General features: G+C 39.6%; 2 protein-coding genes across 4 annotated transcripts; both read right to left on the bottom strand.

The window, feature by feature from the left end:
- Positions 1–3,389: 3,389 nt before the first annotated feature.
- dcdc2c (doublecortin domain containing 2C) lies at positions 3,390–16,297 on the bottom strand. Of its 2 annotated transcripts, none has more exons than XM_085343596.1 (11): positions 16,014–16,297; positions 15,606–15,654; positions 15,319–15,395; positions 15,050–15,181; positions 14,592–14,747; positions 14,419–14,467; positions 10,716–10,839; positions 9,065–9,165; positions 8,351–8,479; positions 5,461–5,530; positions 3,390–3,415 (listed from the first exon to the last, which is right to left on the bottom strand). In XM_085343596.1, exons 1-11 carry the CDS (start codon positions 16,295–16,297, stop codon positions 3,390–3,392), a joined length of 1,197 nt encoding a protein of 398 aa, XP_085199722.1. The 2 variants fall into 2 exon arrangements, with proteins under 2 accessions (XP_085199722.1, XP_085199721.1); XM_085343595.1 differs by lacking the exon at positions 3,390–3,415 and adding an exon at positions 13,068–13,076 and having other exon boundaries at positions 5,441–5,530.
- A 3,142-nt stretch (positions 16,298–19,439) lies between these two features.
- Positions 19,440–21,801, bottom strand: colec11 (collectin sub-family member 11). Of its 2 annotated transcripts, none has more exons than XM_085342903.1 (7): positions 21,693–21,801; positions 21,252–21,417; positions 21,076–21,147; positions 20,483–20,554; positions 20,322–20,375; positions 20,107–20,202; positions 19,440–19,957 (listed from the first exon to the last, which is right to left on the bottom strand). In XM_085342903.1, the coding sequence occupies exons 2-7, from the start codon at positions 21,385–21,387 to the stop codon at positions 19,548–19,550; spliced, it is 840 nt and encodes a 279-aa protein (XP_085199029.1). In that variant the 5' UTR covers positions 21,388–21,417; positions 21,693–21,801; the 3' UTR covers positions 19,440–19,547. The 2 variants fall into 2 exon arrangements, with proteins under 2 accessions (XP_085199029.1, XP_085199030.1); XM_085342904.1 differs by having other exon boundaries at positions 19,440–19,939.
- Between the last annotated feature and the right edge of the window lie 3,541 nt (positions 21,802–25,342).

Below are 25,342 nucleotides of genomic sequence, written 5' to 3'. Positions count from 1 at the left end.
GAACTCAGACTTCAACATTATTGAAGCAGTTTGGGATTATCTTGACAGAGAACAGAACAAAAGGCCTGGAAAACTATTCCTGAAGACTACTCAAAGAAATTACACAAAAGCTGCCTAAGGGAGTTGAGATAAAGAACACCCAATACTGACTTTCAAGCTCATTAGATTGTACAAACTCTTCCTTTCCTTATATACTGACTTTCCGTGTAGTGAGGCATGGCTCAAGAATTTTGCAGAGTATTACATTGTGTATGTAGATGCATCATCTGTTTCGCTGAGTTCTATAGATTAAATGCAAACACAAATCTATAATTTATAATCACTGCAATTATATAACAACTAGAAAACCGAATCGGTATATACCCATTACTTCCAGACAGCATTGCGGACCCCTGACTGAAACCAACCTGAAACATTCAAAGCAAGCGTCAAGCATTGGTTAAAAGCAGAATGTGTGATTTACAGAAACATCACACTGAGAACAATTGTTCAGCTCTGTGAATCAGTCAGAGTGGCCGCCCACGATGACTGACGTGTTATTGGCAGATGGCTAGACTCCTGCCCTCCATGGGAGGCTTCCAAACAAACAGCTCCTGGTTACACTTAGGTGATTTTCACATCAATATCGATCAATTATTCACATATTTGTGCTATCTGAAGAAAAGCAGCTGCACTCCCTTTCATATGTGCTAGACCAGTATTCATTTTGTAGGAGGTGAAAGGAAGGAGCACCGCTATTCCCTCGCATTTTATCCCACATTTATAGTGAACTAAATTTCGCAACATCACAGCATGATATAGAACTGTGATTAAGTGGGTCAGTGACTCTTACTGTCAGCATTACAGCCATTAGCTTTTATGGAAGAATACATCAAGTGCAATAGTTCTGTATTTGAGGTAACATGCGGAGAAGTCTGCTTTATCCATTTTTGAAATGTCTTTTGACATAAAACTGAGGTCAACCCTTAAACTTTTCTCAATGCAGTGAGCATTTGAAGTGAATATATGACACTTGAGCAACACTGTGTGGGTGTCTAAGCTATAGTACATGCTGGAGAGGAAGATGTGGCTGTAGCAAAGTGCTGTAGTTACACAAGCAACTGTGCTTTGTGGATTTGGCAGTACTTGAGGGTGATCTAGTTTATTATTCCTTGTTTAGTCAGCCTCTCTGGACTTTTTCCTTGAAGTGCTTTATATGAAGTATAAAGTAAAGCACTATGACACTATTTAAAATGAGGTTTGCTTTAGTACATACCATCACACACTTTCCCTCCCTCGTGTTACAGAGAAATATTAAAGCTGTGCCCCAAGGTCAACAGCAATAGCCCTCATTCTACCCATCACTGTGCCCTTGTGTTATTCATGGCCAGCACTACACAGCAAAATCTCCAGTGTTAAATTAACACTAGAGAGTGTATATATGGGTCCACACCTCTGAGTGTTAAATACAACACTGTTGAGTGTTAAATTAACACTTTTGACAGTGTTATATGTTTAAAAGTAACCTAGTCAGTTTTGAAGATTAACAATGGCTAACACTGAGCAGTGCTGATTTTATAACACTAGAATATTTCTAACATTTTGAGTTATTTTCCAGTGTTAGAAAATCAGCACTGCTCAGTGTTAGCCATTGTTAATCTTCAAAACTGACTAGGTTACTTTTAAACATATAACACTGTCAAAAGTGTTAATTTAACACTCAACAGTGTTGCATTTAACACTCAGAGGTGTGGACCCATATAGACACTCTCCAGTGTTAATTTAACACTGGAGATTTTGCTGTGTATGAGAGGCAATGATTCTTTTTTTTTTTTTTTTTTTGGGCCACTCCAATATCATTAAGTTATTAGTTGATTTCAGTGGATTTAATCAGCATAGTAATTCCTCTCCATGGGAAGATAAGTCCCTCTCAAGAGCAGTTACGCCGTCCACTATGCCCGCTGATTAGACACAAGCCCCCAAAATAATTCATCAGAAAACTGCAAAAAATAATTTATCAAAAGTGCTTCTTGCAAAGCCCGCTCAGGACCTTTGCTTCTTAATAATTAAACTCTGCAATTAGGCGTCTTACCATGCACCCAGTGTGAGGCTCCATGTAATATTCATAACCATACATAATTGTGCAATATATTCACTGGAATAAGAGGCCATATATTCACGCCGGGGCTGTCAGGAGAAAAGACATTTTTATTTGGTTTATAACACTGTTTCATCTTATACATGAGCAGCTGGCTTCTTGAGACAGAAGAGAATGAGGACGTCTGGTCCTTAGCAGTGTGACACTGTATTCTATGATTCTGAGAAACAGAGAGAGGGTTGCAAAGAGAGGACAAGAGAGAGAGAGAGAGAAAAGGAACTGAGTTTTTCTTCTTTTTTTTGTGGGCATGCTCCAATGCCACAAATATCAAAGTCTGTTAACTGGACACAACAAAGACATACCTGAGTGGTATCATACACTGACCACAGTCAATGCAAGATACGGAAAGAGAGAAGAGGCTTTAAATTAAAATGGAGTGGAGACAGGGTGCTGTCTCAGGATCCACTGTATGATAAATTATACATAATGCAGTATGGTAAAAAACTGTAAAAAAAGAATAGTCCCAAAGCTCTTGATCATGCCTGAAGCAAATAAGCAACAGCAGCGGTCTGCAGTGGACATACTGTGGACAAGGTTGGCTTTCATCTTGAGACACAGTTCAAAGCTATGGGGCTACGCACAGAACAAACTAGCAATCAAAGCTCATGTGTAACTGGGCAGTGGTGCACTTCACAGAGCCTGTCGTCTCAAGTGTTGCGAAGATCACACACAGATGCCTCTTTCACATCACAATGGCTGATTTCTAACACACAGCCTTTGGTCCTTCTTATTCTTCACCATGGTAAATTATAGAGAAAAAAAACATACTGCTATTGAGACGCGCAGCTTCTTGAAGGCCACTCACGACATGTATATGCTGAATAAGAAGAAAAGCATATGTTTTCTTCCAACTTTGAAGAAAGGCTGCTTTTTGTCATTGGAAGTGGAGACAGTCTGATATTTGATTTAATAAAAACTGAAAGATAATAAAAAGCAAATGAAGAATATGCTATATATTCTGTAGTAAACGGGATTAACAGCCATTGAACATGAGATTATTTACTGCCAAAGCTATAATCAGACTCTTCGTACGGGGATTTCATAATCATTTCCCACCAGGTAATCGTAACGTGCACAAATTGTTATAATTTGTACATGCTGTATGATTAATGAACACTGCTGTGCTTTATATGCAGCTCGACTACACAACAATATATTTTGTGCATTTGAGCTAAAAGTTCAATCGATGAAATCATTTATAGTGTTTTTATAGAGCATACCTCTGGAGTGAATCTCATGCAGATCTAAACAACTAATGTTGAAGTTTCAATTTTCTTCCTGTAAAAAGAGTTTGAAAAAGAAAAACACAAAAACTGGTAACCATGCAAAATTTTGAAGTCTTACTTCACGTGCTAATAAACAAAGCTTGTGTGTGTGTGTGTGTGTGTGTGTGTGTGTGTGTGTGTGTGTGTGTGTGTGTGTGTGTGTGTGTGTGTGTGTGTGTGTGTGTGTGTGTGTGTGTCACAGTTCTATTCTTTTCCAGAAAACAATGACCTTTTCAAATATGACACAGTTTTACTGTGGGCATAATACAGATGTGATTAACATAAATAAGAGTTAAAGTCAAATAGGCGTAAAGGTCGTCACTCAGGACTAGTCTCGGGTCCACGAGGTGATTTACAACAACTTAATTTGACTGTGTGGAGTAATTTATCTGTGACAGAGCAAGCCGTGGAACTGTGCATGCCGCACGCACATGCAGGCAACAATATGCCATGACTGCACACATCCTATATCTACCCAATCAGTCAAGATGCTTTACAACTTCTGTCAGAGGGCCTAACAGTTCTCATAAATTATAAAGCCATTGTACATGGTGCCAATAACTTTTGAAGGAGAATTTCCACCAAACTGAAGCCAGTTTCTCTTCCTATTATATGTGGACATCAAGACGCAATTCTCCTGAGTTAAAAAAAAAATGTGGAAAAAAGCAGGCCAAATGCTTTGATGGTTGATTTGCTCTTAGAAAACTGTGCCAAAAAAACCTTCTAGAATAAAAACTCGTTCACATATTGACATTTTGATGCAAAGCAGGTGGCAGGCAGGTATGATTCTGTTAGAGATAACTTGCATTTCCTATCACATCCCTTTTCCCTCCGCTGACTCTCCAGTTATGCTGTGCATCTGTGTCATCTGCAGATCCACTGTGACAGCTGGAGAATATGAGGTATGAATGATGCAGAACAATTCATAAACAGCAACAACAACGCAATGTGATAGGGACAGAAAAATGTGGATGTGGGTCTCAAGTCGGCAAGCAATAACGTGCTGTGATTTATTTCGAATGCCCCCTGTAGTGCCCACTGATATTCTGCAGGGAAATCACTCACTGGAGTGTACGGGGCTGCCTTGCATCCTCTGCTACTATCAATATGAAGATAATTGAAAGAGAATGCATGTATGTACACAAAAATCATGTGCAGCTGTATAAGAGAAACATTTAATCTAACCTCCTGTCTGTTAGATAACTCTGTGCATATGTGAGTGTATATGGATGGCAGATGAGGGAGGTAGGAGGCCCGCTGTTAGCGCTGGATGCAGTGATTTCCTGGACACCGACAGAGCGAACCTCAAACTGAAGGGCAGACAGAGATAACCACCTGCAGGGATTCGCATCCTGCTTTATTTAGTCACCTTCGGAATTTCCTCCAGGGACAGAAGACGATATTGTGAAACCAGTGAATGGTCCTAAAAATCAAAGCCAATGTTCTGTAGGCAATTATAACGAAATTGCTTGAACCAACTGCAAGGCACATTCCCCAAGAAAGGAGAATGTCATTGTTTTGGTTGAGGTTCAGCTAGGTTACTCTCACCTCCATAAAAAGGGGAAAAAAAGTTCATGGTACATTTTTTTCATAATTCATTCAGATATGTTCTTTTTTAAATAATTATATAAAGGCCAGCTCATGTAAAGCCAATTAAAAAAAAATTTTTCCTAATGGTAACATAAGTATGTATAATTCTTATTCTGTCTGAATGGTTCAAGATTGCAAACAACATGGGAAATATAAAGAGTGGTGAACAATGCCAGCCCTGAGCATGGCACACCTTGATGTGCAGGTGCCTTTAATACTAGAATAAGTCATCTTAGATTAGGGAGTCAAAAAGAAAAAAAACTCAACCACATGCTCTCCATAAAGCACGCTATAAAGCTCTCCCAGATGTTGAGAGGTGGTTGCGGTTCCAGCGACATGCAATGTCAGGGAGGAACTGGTAATGCCGAGTGTATTAGCGGTCTCTTTATGGGTGCATTAGGTGCTGTGGAGAGGAACATGGGGGCTGCCACTGATCTCCTACCAGGCTTTATGCTTTGATGAACATACCCTTGAAAAACAGGGACATCTGCGACCGTGTTCTGCCGAGCTTGGAAGACGCCTCCCTCTCTTTAGCCTCCTGGAAAACATAAATCCACTTTTCATATCATCATCTAGTCATATTCAATGCATATGAAGCGCTAATCAGTTAATCTGTCAGCTTTCTCCCCTTTCGGTGATATATCAGATTTGTAATACTCTCCCACATATGCAGTAAATCTCTGACAAAGCCCGTGTTTTTGAAATTCAGCGACGGGGCTGCGTGAAGTGAAGAAGTTCACTTGAAAACAGATACCAGGGAGAGTGGAGCACTGAAAGCTTCAGCGCGCTCCCATGTGTCATCTCTCTCCCTACCACTAAACAGTGGCCTAGACAGGAAGCCAGAATAAATTTCCCCAGTTCATTGTCCCCGCTGAGGACTAGCAGAACATCTCAGTCTGATTAATGGCTGTACACTGTCTAATGAACAGTAATTGAATGGTATAATACTGCAGGTCCTTAAAAGCCCAGAGGAGTCGTCTTCCTCCGCTTAGCTCTCTGGAAAAGCAAGGCGGTGACATTGTCTAGAGTTGATTATAGTTGACCTTGCATGTGGAGACTAAGGTCTATGAAATGGCTAACCTAAGCTTCATGGAAGAGCAGCAGGAAAACAGATGAAAGACAAATGCAACGGAGAAAGAAGAGGAATGGATCAATGGTGTGGTCAATATTGATTTGATTTTTTTTATCACAAAATTCTTAAGGAGAGGAAGGCAATTGATCAAGCATACCTAGTTTCATTGGCATTTCCAACAATATTAATTAAGAAAAAATGCTTAGCCGACTGGCTGATAAATCAGCCGATACTGTTAAATCAAAACAAATGATAATTGTGAACACAATATTACACTGGTGAGTACAAATCTACCCTTGTCCACATTTCCTCAAAGTGTATGACATCTACAATACAGACAGAGTAGGCCATCATGAAATCAATCAGATCCTTAACAGAGTGCACTCTAAAGGAAAAGCCAACCTGCAGAGAGCCCAACAAAAGTCAGTGGAGTGAGTGTAAGAGCAGCTTTGATAAATGTGCATCAAGCTCCAGCCCGCCATCCTTTGCTTCCTAACACCAAGATAGCCTGTGTTCACTCTCAGCGGACATCTCCACTTGGCAGAGACGCTGAATCTCGTTATTCTTTCCTTGGCCTGGACCACACAGGTCAATACCACATGCACAGCACCGCCTCACCGCTGTACTGTCTGCAAATGTATTCACTATTTAAATGCACTGCAATAAATCATTTAAAGCTTCAACTGAAAATGTAATCATGTAATTGAATTTGGTCATCAATATCTACCATATACATGCACGTATACAGAGTACACGGGGCATTTCACGAGCACCGGAGTGGGAGGAAATCTGTCTGGACTCAGCTGAACGTATGAGTCATAGCAGTGCAGTTATCCCTCATTATTATTCACAGCCCTCTAAATGATGAGGTTGCTGACAACGAGACAGCGACAGCTTGTTTGGCCTCAGTGGGAAAAAACAAGTATGAGTATGCATGAAGGATGATTAGACGTTAGGTAAGGTAAGTCTTACCTGCAGAGCTATTATTTCTGGCTTGACAAAGGCATTTAACTATAATGTAAGTACAGTGCTGATAAAACATTAATGAACATAAACAAATCAAAGTTTGGTAAGGCAGCCGGTCTGATTAAAAGTGCTGACACACTTTTACTGCAAACTAGAGTTATTTTTGCTTAGGATTTGTTCTTTCAGCTAAAATTCCATCTTATGCCACTCTCCATTCGCTGACAGATCAAAAGCTACTTGGCAAGATGATTATTGCAAACATAGCTGAGTCCATACAGGGATTATCATTATTATTATTTCCCATTATCTAATGGTCACTCCACCCCAATCCATAGTAAATCTGAATCAGCAATATTCATGTATGACTAAAAGTGATAAGTAATGAATTAAGCTATTGATGAGGTCTTTAGCCAGGGTCATAACCGACCCCCAGAAGTCAATAATTATCCCACGAAGAATATCTTTATTGCAAAAGTGCATACGGCAGCAAAATCATCACCACACCAAAACATTCCCCTACGGTGTAATTGCCACTGCTTAAAATTATAGTTTTCATTAAAACGAAATGTTCTAGGTTATTGATTGCTTAAATAAGACTCAATATCTTCTCATTTCAAAGCCGAATGAAATTGCATGGAATAGTAATATCACCCAACTATTGTGTGCATTTATCACAGTTACACGGCTTCATATCGCTGTCCCTCGAGGATTATTAGAGCAAAATAAGTTTATTTAAATGAGTGTAATTTCGGGGGGACCACAGATCCGTGCAACAACATCTGTATACACAGCTCACTCGCCACTTCATCAATGTTAATGCGCACAATAACCAGAGTAAAGGACAGACATCAAATACAACTGCATATTATTATTATGGGCCTCTTTTTCAACCATGAAAACTCCATGATTTGCAGTATCTGGGGCGACAGCTTGGCTCTAAACGCGTCCTACAAAAACGTAACTGAGACACAGGTAATTTAAATCCTTTGTAGTACTAGTAATGTGTTCTGTACCTTTTAATGTTCCCTTCTGCCCCTTAGAAAGATTGTGTTAGTAAATAGCAAATACACCAAAATAACCATGGAGACAGAAAAAAATGTTACACGTGCATTAAGTGAAAGTATAGTTGCTGAAAGCAGGTCTATGTGACCCTATTACAATTATGGAAATGATCATTACCATAATTGCTGGTTAGACCATTTTTTATGTGACCTAATCCAAAAGGAAATGAGAAAATTGGACATAATAATAAAGTAAAAATGCAAAAAGTAAAAAAAAAAAAATGTAAAACTGCATTAAACTAATAATAAGTGTACTTACATTTTTCCCGGAATCTGTGGTGGAAGACCTTTGCGTACTCGAGTCATCTGAATCACGGAGGGAGGCCTTGCAGGAACTCGCACAACGATTCCCATCTTCATACTCCTCTTCAACTATCTTGGCCTCAACCTGCAGGGAGGGGGAAAAAACACACAAGATCCCCTTTGGCTTACACTGTACTGTAGTGCTGTATTGATTTTACAATATTTATATATTTATGTAGCTTGTTCTGCTGAGCATTCATGAGCCCTTATTCTGAGCAGAAAATAGTATTATACTGTACTAGAAGTATATTCGCAATTCCGTTTGATGTTGGGAAACATACAGAAAGGTAAAGCTTAATAGGAAGAACACCGATGGGGGGGAGAGAGGTTACTAAAGCTGCAGGCACGTCTTTCATCTAACCCTTTCATTTTACATCAAATGCAAACAGCTTGTTGTGATGATCAACTTGTATACTTTAGTGTGTCTCCAATGACGAGCTGTAAAAATTATAATAACTGACATATAAAGCGTAATAAAATCCGCAAGGAGCCAAGGAGCTTTACATGTTTCTCCATGTTCACGTGGGTTATGTTTTTCTCTGGCAGTGCTGTGTTTTCACACTCAAATCACTTCTTATTTCCTGTCTGATATCAGGCCAAGCTGTTAAATAACTGCGAGCTTTAAGGACCTCATCAGACTGTAGCGCTACAGTATGGGATTATGTTTTACCTGATCAATTGGCAGATCCACCTTCAACTGGCGGTCTTCCTGCACCTCTGCTGCTCCTGCCATCTCACTCCTTTTGTTTTGTGCATTGAACACGCTGCCCTCTGAGAAAAGTGATTAATCACAATTACCTCATCTGCTGGCAGTCGCCGTCTCATTCTTCTACACACTCGCTTTCTCTCTCCTCTCTACTCCCGTTCAACTTCACAAGAGATCAATGTTGCTGTCAAGCCATTTATTTATTTATAGTGGTCCCCCAGACTTAAGGGCCACAGAAAGCCACAGCTGCCCTGCCACAAATATGGCCAGCCGGCGTGAACTTTTGGTCCAGGGTTACATCCTGACAGTGACAGGCTGCTCTTGATGCATGTGGGGACGTGCCTCATACAGCAACGTCACCCTTGTAAACAAATTCCTTTTCGTCTGCTAGATCTGATACGGCGTAGAATGTGAATAATGAAACATGCTCTTGAACTTAAATCTACTTCAATTGCCCTAAGTAATTTAATTTAAATAATAAATAACCACACATGCAAGATTTATCATCGAAAACACTAAAAGACAATGTAAACAAAAAATGCCTCTGCTTCATGTGTTAAGTGAAAAGAGACATTTACACAACCACAAAAAAGCTTAGAATTACTTTTTTGTCTAGAAATCTATAAAAAGTCTTAAATCTCTGACCTCATTCCAGATTAATCTTGTGAACACTGCACAGAGCTATTGTCTGTATGAAGGGTTTTAAGAGCTGATATAATTATAAAGAAGACATAAAACTTTGCTTTTTAACTTTAGGGACTTTGCTAATGTGGTTACAGATACAGTAGTAAGCAGAAATGTGTCCTGAGAACTGAGTATCTCAGTCACAACATATGAAATCATGGCAGGATTCAAACAGTAGCAATTAGCCTGCGAATGCTACCATACCAGTATGTGTTTTTCAAGTGAAGCAATCGTACTACTGCGCACAGATGGCACAACAACAACTGCATGAGTAGATACAGACAGTGTTATTATTATTGATATACTGAGTATCACATTTAAAGCACACAAAGAATATTTGTCTTTACTTCTGTCAGTGTTGCTTAAGATTAATAACTCATTACCATCTTGATTCCTGCATCAAGAGAAAATAAGAGCATTTTTGTTTCCCCCTAGATAGTTAACCAGGCTTTCAGGATACGTATTCAACAAAATGGCCTGATTGAATTCATCTATGATTTAAGCCCCCTTGATAGTGTTTGAAGTCTTTTTCTTTATTAATATTCACAGAAAAGAGCAGTGTTCCTTTGAAACGGCGCACAGCTCTGTTCTGTTTGGACTTAAAAAGAACAGGCTGAGATTCCAAAGAAATCTCCTTCACCTGCCAAATGGCAGATTTTCTGCATTATCAGCACAGACTAGGAGTTACATCTCTTTACTTACACACACAGAAGACTTACAAATGTACAGTTGCAAACACAAACATGCTTTACACAAAGCGCATAGATGGTCTTCAAAATCCAACAGGTTTCTTTCTGTCATCATAGCGAAGAAGAAAGTGTTGAAGAACAACAACAACAACAAAAAAGAAAGAAAGAAAACAAAAACTCTGCGGACAGAGGGGCTAGAGAGCGAGGCAGTAAAGACAATATTTCTATAGTGCTCTGCTTACCCACTGGGGGGAAGAGAACTGGGTTCTTGGACACCTGCCCTTGTTGTTTGGTTCTCTCTGCCTTGGCTGTGAGTTTCTTTGTCTGGCCCCTGGCTGTGTGCTCAAGGTCTTCTCCAGAGCTTGTCTGAGCAAACCACATGGAGGTACAAAAGAGAGGAGAGCAGAGAGGCCCGGATTAAGGTATATGTCCTCACATTCGGTCTGTGATTCATCATTGACTTATCGCTCATTTTGTAAAGAGGAAGAAGTAAAACAAGAAAACAAGACAGGAAGGCTTGTTTCTCCTCTTTTTTCAGCAGCTTTTTTACATTTTCCATTGACCTCAATTTTTCATGAGCTGATATGTTTTGTAACTCCCCGCTGACTCCTACTGTATTGAATTCATCTGGTTCCAATACATCCCGTGCACAACCTATCAATCACTAGGGAGCGTGGCAAACTAATCATTTATTGATGAAATAGGGCAGCCATGAATTTCTAACTGCATTTGTCTTATTTATCAACCCAGATCAAACAATGAAAATCCAAACAAGCTTAAAGGGAAAGGGAGGGAGTCGTAGGGAATAACTTATTCTTCAGCAGCAGACAGCAGAAGGTTATTGATGGGGAGGGGAGGAAAAAAAAGGTTTGGGACTCAGTTGCATGGTGGGAGAGCAAAGGAGTGAGAGAGGAAGAGAAGAGAGAGAGAGAGCAGTGGGGAGAGTTCAGTGATGTTCAGACAGCAGGGTACACATCTGAATTAATGCTTCCACAAAAGGCAATTTTCTCCTCGCAGGCTCCTCATCCCCTCCGCAGGTAGCAAGGTGAGGTATGTCTCCCTTACAGAGAATGAGAGACACAGACATAGAGATCGAGAGAGAGAGCTGACTTAATGTGACTTTTCAGCTACAGTGCTCTTTACTGCAGGATCCCTGGGCTGGCTCGGGGGATAGTGTAGTGATCTCGGGCTTCCACCAGAATACACTTCTGGCAGTGGTGTTTGCAAGCTCACTAACATGGAGTCCGGGGAATAGCGGCGTTGTTTCTGCACTTGTTTGCTTACTTTAATGCAGAGGCAAAGTCTGTTGATATTCTTTTGAATTTATACAGCCGTTAGTGGGCTGAGGGAGAAAAAAAAAAGTAAAAGAACAAAAGAAGTGTGAAGTTTGTCTGCTATATTCAGAGGAGGAGAGTTGAAAGAGAGTTCATGTTCTAGCGCGGCGGTGTCCGCGGCCGCATGAGATCAAAGACAGAGGAGCAGTGGCACTGTCGTGGTGATAAGCTGCTAATTCAGCTCCTGTAACCTCGGTTCATCTGCGAGTGATGTGAAACAACTTTGCGATAAAGTTTTAAATCAAACTCTATCTGGCCCATCAAATATTGAGCAGCTTGTTTTCTTGCTTGCGGTGAGATGTAAATAGATGGTATTTAAATAAACCGAGCTCAATCCAAAGCTGTCTCGCTCAGGGAGAGTGGCAAGCAGGGCACAGGGGAGGAGAAAGCAGAGGACGAGGGGTGCTGAAGGAGCCGGAAGATTGCAAAAACAAGCAGCAGCAGAAGTAGAGACATGGCAGTGGAAAAGCTGAGGTCATACAGTATAGCCTCTCGGTCTGCATTACATATCTACAGTACCAGGTCCTGCGGGAGCAGACAACTGTGTGTGTCATCAGGCTCCAGAGACAGAGAGAGAGAAAGACAAAGAGAGTGCTAGAGTTAGTGTGAAGGGGGCTCAGGAGGGCTGGACAGCAAGTAATCTGTGGCTCTCTCGTGTGGCCAAAAACTGGAGTCAACAAGAGGACACGGTGATATGATAGCCAGGGGAAAAAAGGGGGTCCTAAACAATTGGACTGACCAGCCTCCAGCCATACTGACTGTGATATCAGTCTGAGCCACTCCCAGGGCCGAGTCCTCAGTGAGTAGACACACTGGCAGCAGCGAGGGGGTAAAGTCTTCCTCGGGGCATTGCTATTTCCCCTAACCAATGAGCTCATACATGGGAAACAGAGGAAACGAGGAGAAGCAGCAAATCATCAATGATGTCAGAAAGCACAGATATTAAAGGTTTAGTCAGCCTTTCTGGGCTTTTTTTTTTTTTTTTTACACAGGGCTCTTTATGTGGCGCACATATAAAGCACTGCTTAACTGCCATAATAACGATTGCCATAATAACTAAGTGTACTGCACGATGCACGCCGTTGTTCTCTTTTTCGCTTTGTCTCTTTGTATTCCTCTCTCCCCTATTAATCTTCTCTTTATGCTATGTCTACCTCAAAAGTTTCTACCTCATCATGTCTGTAAAACACTTAACTCAGCATATACAGCATGCTTGCTTCCAATGGGAACACGATGTGCTGGAGAGTTTCATTATTACACTCTGCAGAGCTGTCAGTTTAGTCGGTGGTTGCTCCACACCAGATGTCCCGTCCAGCAGTGCAGAAACGGGTCCGCCGCCGGTGCGGACAGGACAGACACGGCTCCCGTGCAGAGCAAGGTTACATTTTACACAACCTCAGTGGGCATGTTTAAAGGGTCTTTTTTTACGGGCGTTTCAAATCAGACTGCTGTTGTTTTGTAAGGTCAAACTGAAATTAATGATGGACACGACCCTATAAATGTATGTGTAATCAGTAAGCTAAACAGCTGACAGATCAAGACAGATTGGGTAATTTTTTGTCACTTGCATATCTCCCCCTCTGAAAGGCCCTTATTAACTGGTCAGATCATGTTTACAAATTCATGAGGGATCAGACACAGAGGCGAGGAAAGTAAAATGTGGCAGCCTCATGTCTAGTGAATGACTAACACTACACTGAAACGAAGGATGCAAAACACAGGCATAGCTCTGTCTCTGTCTCCACCTCATGGTATTAAGTGAAATGGCAAAAGTTGTGGTTGTTGTGTCTTATTAGCTAATGTATCAGATAAGCAAAGTTGCGTAACAATGTAATTTTCATCTACTGCTTTATGGCTGCATAGCTGTTAATATAATGAAGAGATCTTTTATATATAACTAATAAATATTCAAATTATTTCTAAATTCAAAGGCAATCCAATGCAGATAAAGCTGGAGATAAAGCAAGGGACATTTTTCTATATCTAACAAAAATTGACATCTGCCAGAGCACTGTCATCTTTCATGGTTATAAAAATCACATGTCAGGCACATTTGTCACAGTGGGGCCCATCTCTACCTAGACCTGCTGAGTGGGCATGTTCTCATCTTCATCACGTGATTTGGTGTTCATCTCGGGCCCACAGCAGCGCAATCCCCGTATGGGTTCGCAGCATTTCACTGTCAACTTAATCACAATACAAATAGTCCCAGCTCTTGTTTGAATAAGAGATTTCTTTTTCTTTTAGTTTGCTGTAAACGAAGTCCCCCTTGTGCATATGATCTGTCTATGAGGCTCACTGCACTTGATCAAGTGGGCCAGCCTGTCTCTGTGGGAATTACCCATCAAACTGGAAAGCAACGGTAACTCAATGCCTCCTGCAGACAGTGATTGATGATAGTGGTGTTTCATAACGAATTGCGCCCCCACAACAAGTCTCACACGTGGGAAATGTTAATTGAAATGCTGTGTGTGCAAAGATACGCTTTTCAACTGTGAGTCTAACAAAGTGTTACAACAATGACCCGGAGGGAGTTCAGGGGGAAAAGGGTACCAATTTAGCACGTTAGGAGAACGTGAAGGACCAGATGGCAAAGTGCATCAACACTCACCACATTCTTTGCACATCTTTTGATTTTGGTACTGGGCAGGATGCCTTGGCTGCAGGGAAGAAAAGGAAAAACAATACTGACAAACACATTTTTGCTTTCTTTATCGAAATAAAATCAAATCCAGTGTTTATTCTGGACATATAGAAAAAGCCATGAAAGATCACATCTCGTACCCTTCAGTCATGTTATTTTCCCTAAGCAAATCCCTCCTGGGGACACACTGGTAATATTGGAGAGCCTTAAACTTTTCTGAACCGACTGCAACATAGTAGTGGTTGTTCTCCAGTTCAGTGGGACCGGAGACAGGGTGTCCATTTAATGTGCAAAGCCTGAAAGCTCAAATAAAGAAAAACAACTCACTGCAGTAATGTTTAGTGATAGTTTCAGCTACGTCTTTGCCTGAATGAAATCTATTGAATACATCACAACCACACATGGTCTCGATCTCTAATTAATTGCAAAAGTCCCTCTACTCTCCTTCCCAAGTATCATTTTTCTGCATTTAAATTGACTGTAAAGTGTCCACTAATCACATTACGTTCTAAATTAGAAGGCAAGAGGAAAACAACCTTCACTGATACTCCAGTTAACTAGTTTAAAAATGATGTATGACTAAATGTCCTGACATTACCTGAAAACAGCACCCGTGCGAAGACGCACTTTCTCTGTCACCATAGCTAAAACGTTTTCCCAGCTTCTAAGGGTATACTTTGGGATCCGTATTCGAGCCGGAGGAACCAGCACTTCTCCGTTGCTGAAGACACTATGAAACAAAACACGACACACAAAGATCCATGAATAAATAAATGGAATTGTTTCTTGCATTGCACAGCACGGCAGAGAACATTATTCTTTTAACACCGTGGAAAAATATGTATGCAGTTTAAAATCAATACTCACTTTATTGTGCAAGACTCATCAGCAGTTCTCTTCCAGCGGGCAGAAACTACTATCCTGCTGTGAACAACAGGTTGGATCTGAAAATTTCATAAAGGAGGAACTGAGTGGGGGGTTTTTTTTCAGCACGTCACTCAAAATCTAATCTTATGTGTCTCGACAGGACCTTCATGAGCAACTTAGATTTTAAGGATGGCATCAGCATTCAGGCAGAATGGTTAAACTTAAAACAAGGACACATGAAAAAAGTTTCACTATAACTGACCACACACACAAAACATTGCTCCTACCTGTTCTTTTTTCTTATTCTGTGGCTTCTTGGCTGCTATTTCACAATAACTTGAAGGCAATAAAAAAATCAAATTACCTTTAGGTACAAGGAAACTTATGCAAGGATGTGGGTGTAAGGCATCTTTAGATCTGATAAAACTAATTGAAATCAAATAGTTATATATGTAAAAGTATGCTCAAGATCAGTGCTCTGCTGACTAGACTAAAATACTGGGTCCAAAAGATCACATTTAAAGACAGATTAGACTTTATTTAAGATAAGCTGACATATTCAGAGCGTTTTAATGAATATTAAGTACCAGCCTAGTCAAATCCCCTTGCCAACAAATGAAGCTAAAGAAAAAACCTGTAGATTCCAGTATATACAAGTAAACTCAGACAGGACACCCCTAAAACATGACACTTACTTCAGTTTCTTGAACGCCTCATTTCCGGCCGCGACATACTCACTCCCGTGCTGAAGGTCATCCAGATGGTGAACTTGGTGGCCTTGTGTGGCGGTGTAGACCCTCCTCACAGCGCCAAAAGGTGCTTCAATCCCTTTGGTCAGAGATGTCAAAAAGTTGTCAAAGTATGGCACGTACCGCGGATTCACAACTACTTTCCTGCCGGGAAAATAGGCATCTCCGTTCCTGTAGACGACGATTATTTTTGTGGGTGGCAAGTCACTTCTCCCTGTTGTGCTGGGCATACTTGTGTTAGCTAATGGGAACGATTTCAAACAACAAACAGCGGTGGCCCTTGTTGTCAGAAGTTAATGTGTCAGCTCTGTTGGCCTCCGGAGACGTAACTGGAGACAGCTTCTCAGTTCTTCCACATGAGAGGTGTAGTATTAAGATACGTATCCACGTCTTCGTCGTGTCTTCTATTGTGTAGCTAAGGTTAATTTAGTGTTCGATACCAAACCTCTGGTGCTACCAAGGCAACCAGTGGGGTGACCCCAGTGGGTTTTACATATTTAGCTAAACCGCTCATAGGTCTGTATTAAAAAACAAACAAACTCATTTTTAATTTTCATTACCAGCTGGCTGATTCAATCTCATGGTATTTAACGAGAAACTAATTGACAGAACACAGCGGTGAATTTCATTGCTTAATAAATTTATTAGGCCACTACCCAATGTAAAGTACGCTGTAACAAAGCATATGTCGTTTATTTTTTATTATTGTTATTATCTTCATTTTTTAGATCCCAAATTGATGTTATTTACTTTCATTCCTGAACAGACAGAAATGTTATGGTGAATTCAATTCAGTACTTTTTAGCTTTAAACGTGTTTTCAACACATTTCTATTTTCCCCCTTTTTTTCTTACGTTTATGGCATATTATAAATGGGAGTAACTGCGGGTTCGGAATCTTGCCCAAGGATACTTTCGCATGCATAATAACTTTTTTAAGCACTGTACATCCTTTTGGGATGCAGTTTTTTCCCAGGTTTAATCCGCTAATATAAAACACATTTACTGTTTGACTCCAATCTTCTCTCAGTGTTTATTTATATACACTCATAACATATGTAAATGTTGAAAATAATGAAATCTACACATATTCTGTCTGACAAAGCCAACTTAAGTTTAACACAAGGCTACTATAGATCTTTCCTCATGATCCATGCCATATGGTTTACCATTTATGCCCTCCTCCAAAATCTATTGTAAGTGTATAATGGTGATAATAAATATAATAGAAAGCCAAAGAAGTGTATTCTTTTTTGAAGAAAACATGTATCCCATTCAAATTTTTGACAGACTCCTATTGTATATTACAACTGTAGCAGAGTGACTGCAGCCCCTTCACTTTTAGACAGAGCTGTCCAAACTGTTTACTACAAAGGTAACCAGAGATTGCTGCAACAATGGCACTTAATTGGTTTATGGCGGACAACTCCTGGTCAATTAAATACATAATTCATCTCAGCATTAATTATTCATTTCTTAAGGGACTGGTGTTCTGCTTTATTAGGAGAAATGCATCATGCATATTCAAATTCCTCTTCTTAGAGGGATGCAATAGGATATCATCTCAGCTGGGACACCCATCCTAAAACAATAGCTGCCAGGGCCGCAAGACATCTCCTATTAGCCACACAACCAAACCGTTGGAGGATTTTCAAAGATGAAAATGTCAAACTAATCTAAGGTATGTTATATCTTGTTTCTGTCATTCAGCAAACAATAGGCTGTCATATTATTGTCATGTGTAATCTGTTATTTTTATTTTAAACTTTAGGTGGCAAATTATTTTTATATAAAAAAAAACTGACAGCATTAATTTAACACTACAAATCGAGAATATGTCAATGTGCTTAGTATGTGATCAGGTTTTAGACACTGCATCAAATGGTTTTCAGAATTTTATGCAAAGTCATAAAAGTCTCCAGCAATTAGTTCTTATCAGTTCTTAGCCAGGATACATGTCGTAGGGTAACTGTGATTCAAATTGTGCTTAGCCAAAGTGTGATATGTCATGTCAGGAATCAAGGGGAAGCAGTGGGTGAGTTTCCTTTGGCGCTCTTAAAGGTCAGTGCCATCCATTTTAAAACTCCCATTTATTACAGCACACTAAGGTGCAGAGTGAATGTTATAAAGATGTAAGGTGACTCCGGTGTAATTGCATTGCTCGCTGGATAATACATGAGAACCTTACCGTGTTCACTCGTTAGGATGTTTGCATACTTCAGAAGGACATTGTCGCAATGATTTGACTTTGATATGATTCATGTTTAACATATTTAGCACATATACCAATTACTGCTTGGTATTTATGCAGTGCTACAGAACAGCCTAAAATCAACCTAATAGAAGAACAACTGTAAACATTAAAATTAATGAATTTCCTGGCTTCTGCACTTTTAGCATGACAGTTATTGTTTTTTTGTAACACCTGTGCTTTCCTTAACATAACAGATAAAATGTGGAGCAGCCACTGACTTCAGTCCCCTGTAAGGGATTTTTGCTGTAAGATGAGCTTTCGCCCACTGGGTGGCGATGGTCCATGTGGAAATTACAACAGAAAAGTAATTATTTTGTTATTTTACAATAATATTAAATGGGTCACTTTAATGATTAAAACATAATGTAAGCCATATAAGTATTTTGCGACATGCATGTATACATGTTCATGGTCGCCAGTCTATTGCAGGGCTAACTCACAGAGACAAATAGCTGTTCACACTCACATCTGACCAATTCAGAACCAGCAGTTAAACTAGCATGCACGTCGTTGGACTGTGGGAGGAAGCCTGGACACCAAGAGCCCAACTTCTGCACACAGAAGCCAGCCAGTGGATTCAAACCGAGAACCTTGTTTCTGTGAGGTAGTAGTGTTAACTCCTGCAGCTTTGTGTTGCATCATTTATCGTATATTTCTTCCATAAGTTTGCTTTAACTGCTGCAGTAAATAAGCGCAACTAGTTCAAGAGCAAAAACTAATGTGCAAAAAAATTATTTTTAAACTATGTATAAATGTTTATTGCACAGCACATGAATGTGGAATGCATGCTGTATTCTGTTCATCTGATTAAATTCACTCAACTGGAATGTCTTTTAATTGTATTTTTTTTTCTACACAATCCACAGCTCTCTATATTTGCTTATTTACACTGTTTGTCTATCGTACTGCTACAAATATTGCTCAGTGGATTTTCTGAATTAAATAAAAACTCAGTTCCTGGCATGCTTTTGGAAACACTAATTTATTTCAGTATGTATCAAGGACGTAAAAAAATTTTTTACAAACATTTGGATATTTTGTATGTTCAGAAAATAAATAGCTTATTAGCTCATAAGCAAAAAGGAAGTTGAAAGTATACTACTTTGCACAACTTGCGTATCATTTCGTATTCATATTTACAGATAGAGGATACAGCAAAATAATAAGATTACAGTTTTTGCTCCATTACATTTGTCCAGTCTGCAGTCTGTTTAACATATACTGGCCTCAGATGTTGTCCTTGTCAAATTCACAAACAAAATACATTGTCGGGTGGCACGCCACATCAGTCCACTCCCCAGAGGTCACCATCTCAGCACAGTCCTCATCATCATAGGCATTGTTGGGTTCTCCTTTTCTCCATTTGCTGAAAGTGGTCATGGGAGAGTGATCTACGTAGGTGAAAACACCTTCGCGCTCGAGGTCATGAATGCCAATGTAAACTCTGCTCAGGCCAGCGTCGGTTATATACCCTGCGATGGCTGCGTTTGCTCCCTCATCCTTCGGCATGACCAGGTGCCCTCCCCTCGTCTGGCAGTAGCCCTCAGCCTCGGTGTAGCGCTTCGCTTCCTTCACCAACAGATAGACTTTACTGTCTGTTTCCTTAATGCCAGCAACAGCTGCAGGGGAGGGCAGTGCTGAAAAATGAGCACTTGTATTTCTATAAATTTCACATTGACATGCCCGCATTTTCAATTCTATAGGACAGGAAATCAGCAAAATACCAAAACTGATAAATATTTTTTTTAAAATACAAAAGCATTTTTAAAGACTGCAAATCTTTTACCATTTTTAATGAATTTTAGTTCTGAGGAAAGCTGAGCCACAAGAATGTCCATTTCTCCAATCATCCTTCTAATTGGCGCACACTCACAGGGAACCCCTGATAAGACAAAAATGTGTGGGACTATCACAAAGTTGACTTTATTCATTTACAGATGTGTCTGTCTAATCCTGCTGCCATCTGTTTGACAAACAAAATAAGATGGTTTTAGAACCCACCTGGCTCTCCGTCTGGGCCCCTTGTACCAGGGTCACCTGGATCTCCCTTGGATCCTGGGTCAGAGATGTAAATATTTATCAATCATAAAAACACACTAAACAAATAATTGATGCATTCCTGAAAAAGTGTGCAGACAGTACATCTCTGCTTCTTATAGCACCTTTCATTCCACTTGGGCCAACTTTTCCATAACGTCCCATAATGCCTTTGTGTCCTTTGACCCCAGGTGGACCTAAAAAGAATGCAACATGAGTAAATTGTTCATATGAAGATAGAGACATACTGTATATCTTATAGTCAAGACAAACTTAAAACAGCACAAATGAAAGCAAAATTATATCTATTAAACAATAAATCTTTACTTTCACTAAAGGTTAATTAATTAAAATGATGAATATGCTTCGGAGAACACCCTTCACTCCTCATTAAGGTCTTCCATAAACACTTGTCCACAGCTCTGGATTCCACAAACCATTTCTCATTTGACCTCTTACCCTAATATAAACACTTGACCATTTCTGGATGGCCTGGTAGTGATGTAACGGCACATTATCAGCCCGAGAAATGTGATCTTTACCCCAGTTTTTCTTGTATTAGTGGTAGTAATGAGAAAATGAGGAGATCTATAAATGTGGGCATGTGGAAAATATTCTCTCTTTAAAGATTTGCATTTTAGGGGAATGCACTTTTACTCACAAAACAAACAAACACATTCTATAATATATTTTTTTGGTGCAACTGCATAAAATATACCAGTCTCCCCTGGCGGACCAACTCTTCCTGGTCTCCCAGGTGCTCCCTTTTGTCCTTTTTCTCCGGGTTCTCCTTTTAGAGCAGAAGAAAAACAATTATTATATCAGATAGAGTCTATTCTTGGTTTTTAAGGTGTCTGGTATGCATTTTGTAAGAAAGAACAAAGAGCTACATGCCTTTGAGTCCAGGGACAAGGATCTGAACAGTGCAAGACTCCTCTGGCAAGTGTTGTCCATATGATGTCTGCATTGGTAATAAACTCATCACTACAGACATTAGTATCATTGGCAGTAACAGTTTCTCACCGGTCATTCTTCTACATGGGATGATTAGGGGGCTATGCTGGAGAAACAAAACAATTTAAGGAAATGCTAATATAAAAAAATCATTCATAAAAAGCAAGGCTTGGTTTATATGTATCTGTATATTTCAGAATTAAAATAGTGGAATTAGAAGTGAGAATTTCCTTCCACTGAAAATAAATAAAAAAGAGACTGCAAAGCTGCATTTAGAACTACATTTGCATAAACCAAGTACACACACACAGCTTTTTAGTAACTCTAAGAAAGCGTTTTTACTTGAAAACTATACAGTATTTCAAAATCGGAAACGCCTACCTTTAGAAGTATTTTCCAGACAGAAGTAAAAAAGTAATGCCGATGTCCAAAGATTTGCAGGAGCTTTGAGTGCTGGTGGTCCTACAAGAGCATTTCATGTTCCTCTACACAGGCACCACAGAATGTGTGTGATAGGACTTTTGTAAACAGTTCACAGATAAACTCCAAAGCATTTGGGCTCCCCACAGATAATTAGCTGGGAAAGCGATCAAGAGATTGACAGCAAAGAGGCCTGATAAATATACTGACTCAACTTTTTAATGCTATCAGATAATTGGGAGAGTTAAATATATAATGCATTTTACAGAGCTAGCATGCACATTGATTTAGTAACAAGGTAGCATCTATTATTTTAGCAAGTCGCTGTAGTATTTTGGTTTGTATACAAACCAGTAGTGGTGATTATCATTACATATGCTGTGGTCCATATGAAATGGTTACAAGGAGAGTTGTTTTTTTATGTTATGTCTATCATATGATGTTATTTATTTAACATTAAGGATTTAAATCAAAGGTGTAAAACATAAGGCTCGGGGGGCACATTTGGCCCAGGAAAGACTCCAATCTGGCCTGCTAGAGAGCTTTGGAAAATGTGAGAGAGGGCATCGATTTCTACGTTTTTACTGTTTTGTCATTGCTTTTACAGTTTTTCCTACTGATAAAGAGCTCTCCCATCGCTAACCATACTATACCAGAGTAATTAAATAATTGATTAAAAAAAATAACAGTTAAAACACAGAAGAGTGCCTGATTTTTCTCTAGCTGCTGTAAATTTCTATGTTTTGCAGTGAGTCCACAGAGGAAAAACTATTTTGTGAATTTCTGTGAATTACTCTTCTATTATTGTAATTACTACCATAATTTTTTCTGTAACATTACACATGTCTTTATTTGTGTGGACAGCTTTCTTTCATTTACTACAGCAATATCTCTTTATCCTGTAGCAAAATTGAGACAGCCGTTAACTGTTTAATGTATGTGGCCCATGATGCAAAATGAGTTTGACCTCCCTAAATTAAATTGTTTAAATAACTTAACAAATAATTTCATAAAATAACAACGAGAAAGTATCAAAATAAAAACACTATTTTTTTAACACAGAAAACGTTGAGTCCTCACCTTCTACAAAAAACCTTCCTTTAGCTTCAGTGGAGGATTTCACTTTATGCCATGCATTCTTTCTATAAGTATACCAAGTTCCATTCACTACACATTTCCTACAAGCATGTGGGTTTGAAATTATTGTTTATTTGTGTTTTGCTTAACTCTGTGCTCCTTGGTGTCTCTATTGCTCTCATTTCCTCCAGTGTGCACTGGGATTCTCGCCATCATGAACCTTCTAGTGCATCCCTTCCATGTGAACTGTAATTACATGGGATATGGTTGCTTATATGCCATATGAGCACATGGGGGAGACATTGTCCATCAGGCAAAGCAGTAAAGCTTTGATCTTTAATATAAAAGCTAACCAGACCATTTACTTTTTTAGTCTGCTATTCATCAGTCAATATAACATTGCGTTAAATCACACAAGATCAAATTCATTAACTGTCTTAACTCCAAAGTGGTTGGATACAAAAAAAAAGGTAAGAGTTTTGTAGATTGGTGTTGATCTGGGGGCTTTAAAAATAAAAGCTACATTTTAGTGCTTGCTGTCAACTACTGTCCGTAATCAGATATGATCCAGTACTGGCGTATCAGGTGTCCTAATTAGATTTACAAACCGAGTGGCAGCCTGTGTTTCAGTTGTGGATTGGATGTCTCCTTCAAAAATCCCCCCAAAAGTTTCAGATTACCTGCCACTCAAATATTCATGAAGCTCGAGGCAACATTTGCAGTCTTTTCTTCGCAGCCACGTGCTCTCTGCTAATCCTCTGTTATTTTTATAAGGATGACAGACCAAACAAATAGCCCATCAATTAGTGAAATAAAATACCTACATTCAGACACTCAAACATTGCATATTTAAAATTCTTGTGATTCTTGTGATTGTTTATACGGAACAATTTTTTAATGAGATTCACATGCATTAATACATTGATGGAAAACAATTCGAATATAAAAAGTATTAAGTGATATAACTGAAATTATTCACACTCACGATCGCCGACCTGAGCTGTTTTTGTTTAGATTTTTACAATATGAGTGGCTTTTTAATGTTTAGTTATCAGTATAAACCATAAGCCAAAAATAAAAACGTCACAGGATCTTACGAGGGACACTTTAACGCACCTTTCGCGGTGAGGGTGACGTCACCGGTGTTCACCGGAGCTCGAGCGTAGCCTGTCACCCAGACAGCCCGCTGCTACCTCATCCGTCCTGCTGCAGGAAGAAACACCGACAAAGCTGGAAAGCTGGACCAGTGCTGCACACATACAACCGAATGAGGAGCATAAAACGTCTTACTGTCACCGTGAACGTAAATTCAACTGCTTGAAGGATTTCACTTGTAAGTGTGTGGTTGTTTTTTTGTCTACCTGTTAAGCTTTTTAAAATTTTATTCCAAATAGCTAACGTTACAAGTATTTTGAAGTACTTTGTCTGATTTAAGAGCAATTTGGGAACTGAGTTTTCTGTGGGCTTCTGTTTAAACCTGTACTTTTGACTTACTTCCACTGGTGTACTGTTTGGTGTCTTGGTGCAGTAGTCGTGCTTAGTTCCATAAGTTTCTTTGAAAAAGTTATTTGGGGTTAATCGTAATTATGAAAACCTCATTTTAAGGTTGTCTCCAGTAATCACAACAGCCGACAGTTTAGCCCACATCTCGTTTCTGCTTGATTGCTATCAGGAAATTCTGTCCTAGATATTTCTCCTGTACATAATTTAGCCGTGATGCGTTTAAAGTGTCCTCACGGGATTAACAAACGTAAACCAGGATTCTTTATTCTTATGTATTTATTTATTTTATTTTACAATTTCTTTCTCTGACATGTCACTTTTCATTCAAATGTAGGCACACCACTTAAACTAAATGCTTTCTTGGCATGCACTTCTGAAAGTGTACCCTGTGTTGTGTGTGCATCTTTCATCCTGTTGCTCTGTAGCCATCGTCCAATGCTTTTTCCATGCCTCCCTTCCCTGAGAGAGAACCGGAAACAGGAGGCAGGAAACACGAGGGGTGTTTCACCGCGTACTGCTTTGACTCTCAAGCAGTGTTCATTTGTGTGGGAGTGTATATATATTTGTGTGTGTGTTTTCATATTTCCTCCTCTCCGTACTTTCTGGCTCTCTGTTTCACTGGATATGTGACACCCTTCTGATTTGCATTGTCTCAAACCTGCTCACTGACTTTTATTTGTGAGGTTTACATCTCACTTCAGGCGTCTCACCTCTCTGTCTGGATTAGGGTCAGATACTAAGAGGATTTGAGGCTGCAGAGTCAAAGTTACTCATGAGGGGCTGGTCTCAGTTTTGTTGTATGCAGCCAAGGATGCAGACAGTTTGGAGGGCTCTTCTAAAAGAGCCCAATATAACGCCCTTTATAATGAATGGAACTTGGCTTATAGAATGTTCTGGCAAAGTACGGTTCATTTTATTGTGGTTTTCCAGTATGCAAAGTCTTTCCGCTATAGCAAAATGCGTGTAGCCATTTAAGCTTTCCGTGTTCATGAACCATTCAAGTGACTGAATTTCATTTGTGAACAAACTGT

This window comes from Diplotaxodon limnothrissa, linkage group LG19, assembly GCF_057381915.1.
Source record: "Diplotaxodon limnothrissa isolate DT_005_m linkage group LG19, D_limnothrissa_male_GT1.1, whole genome shotgun sequence".
Taxonomy (NCBI): Eukaryota; Metazoa; Chordata; class Actinopteri; order Cichliformes; family Cichlidae; genus Diplotaxodon; species Diplotaxodon limnothrissa.
This window is presented reverse-complemented; position numbering and strand designations above follow the sequence as displayed.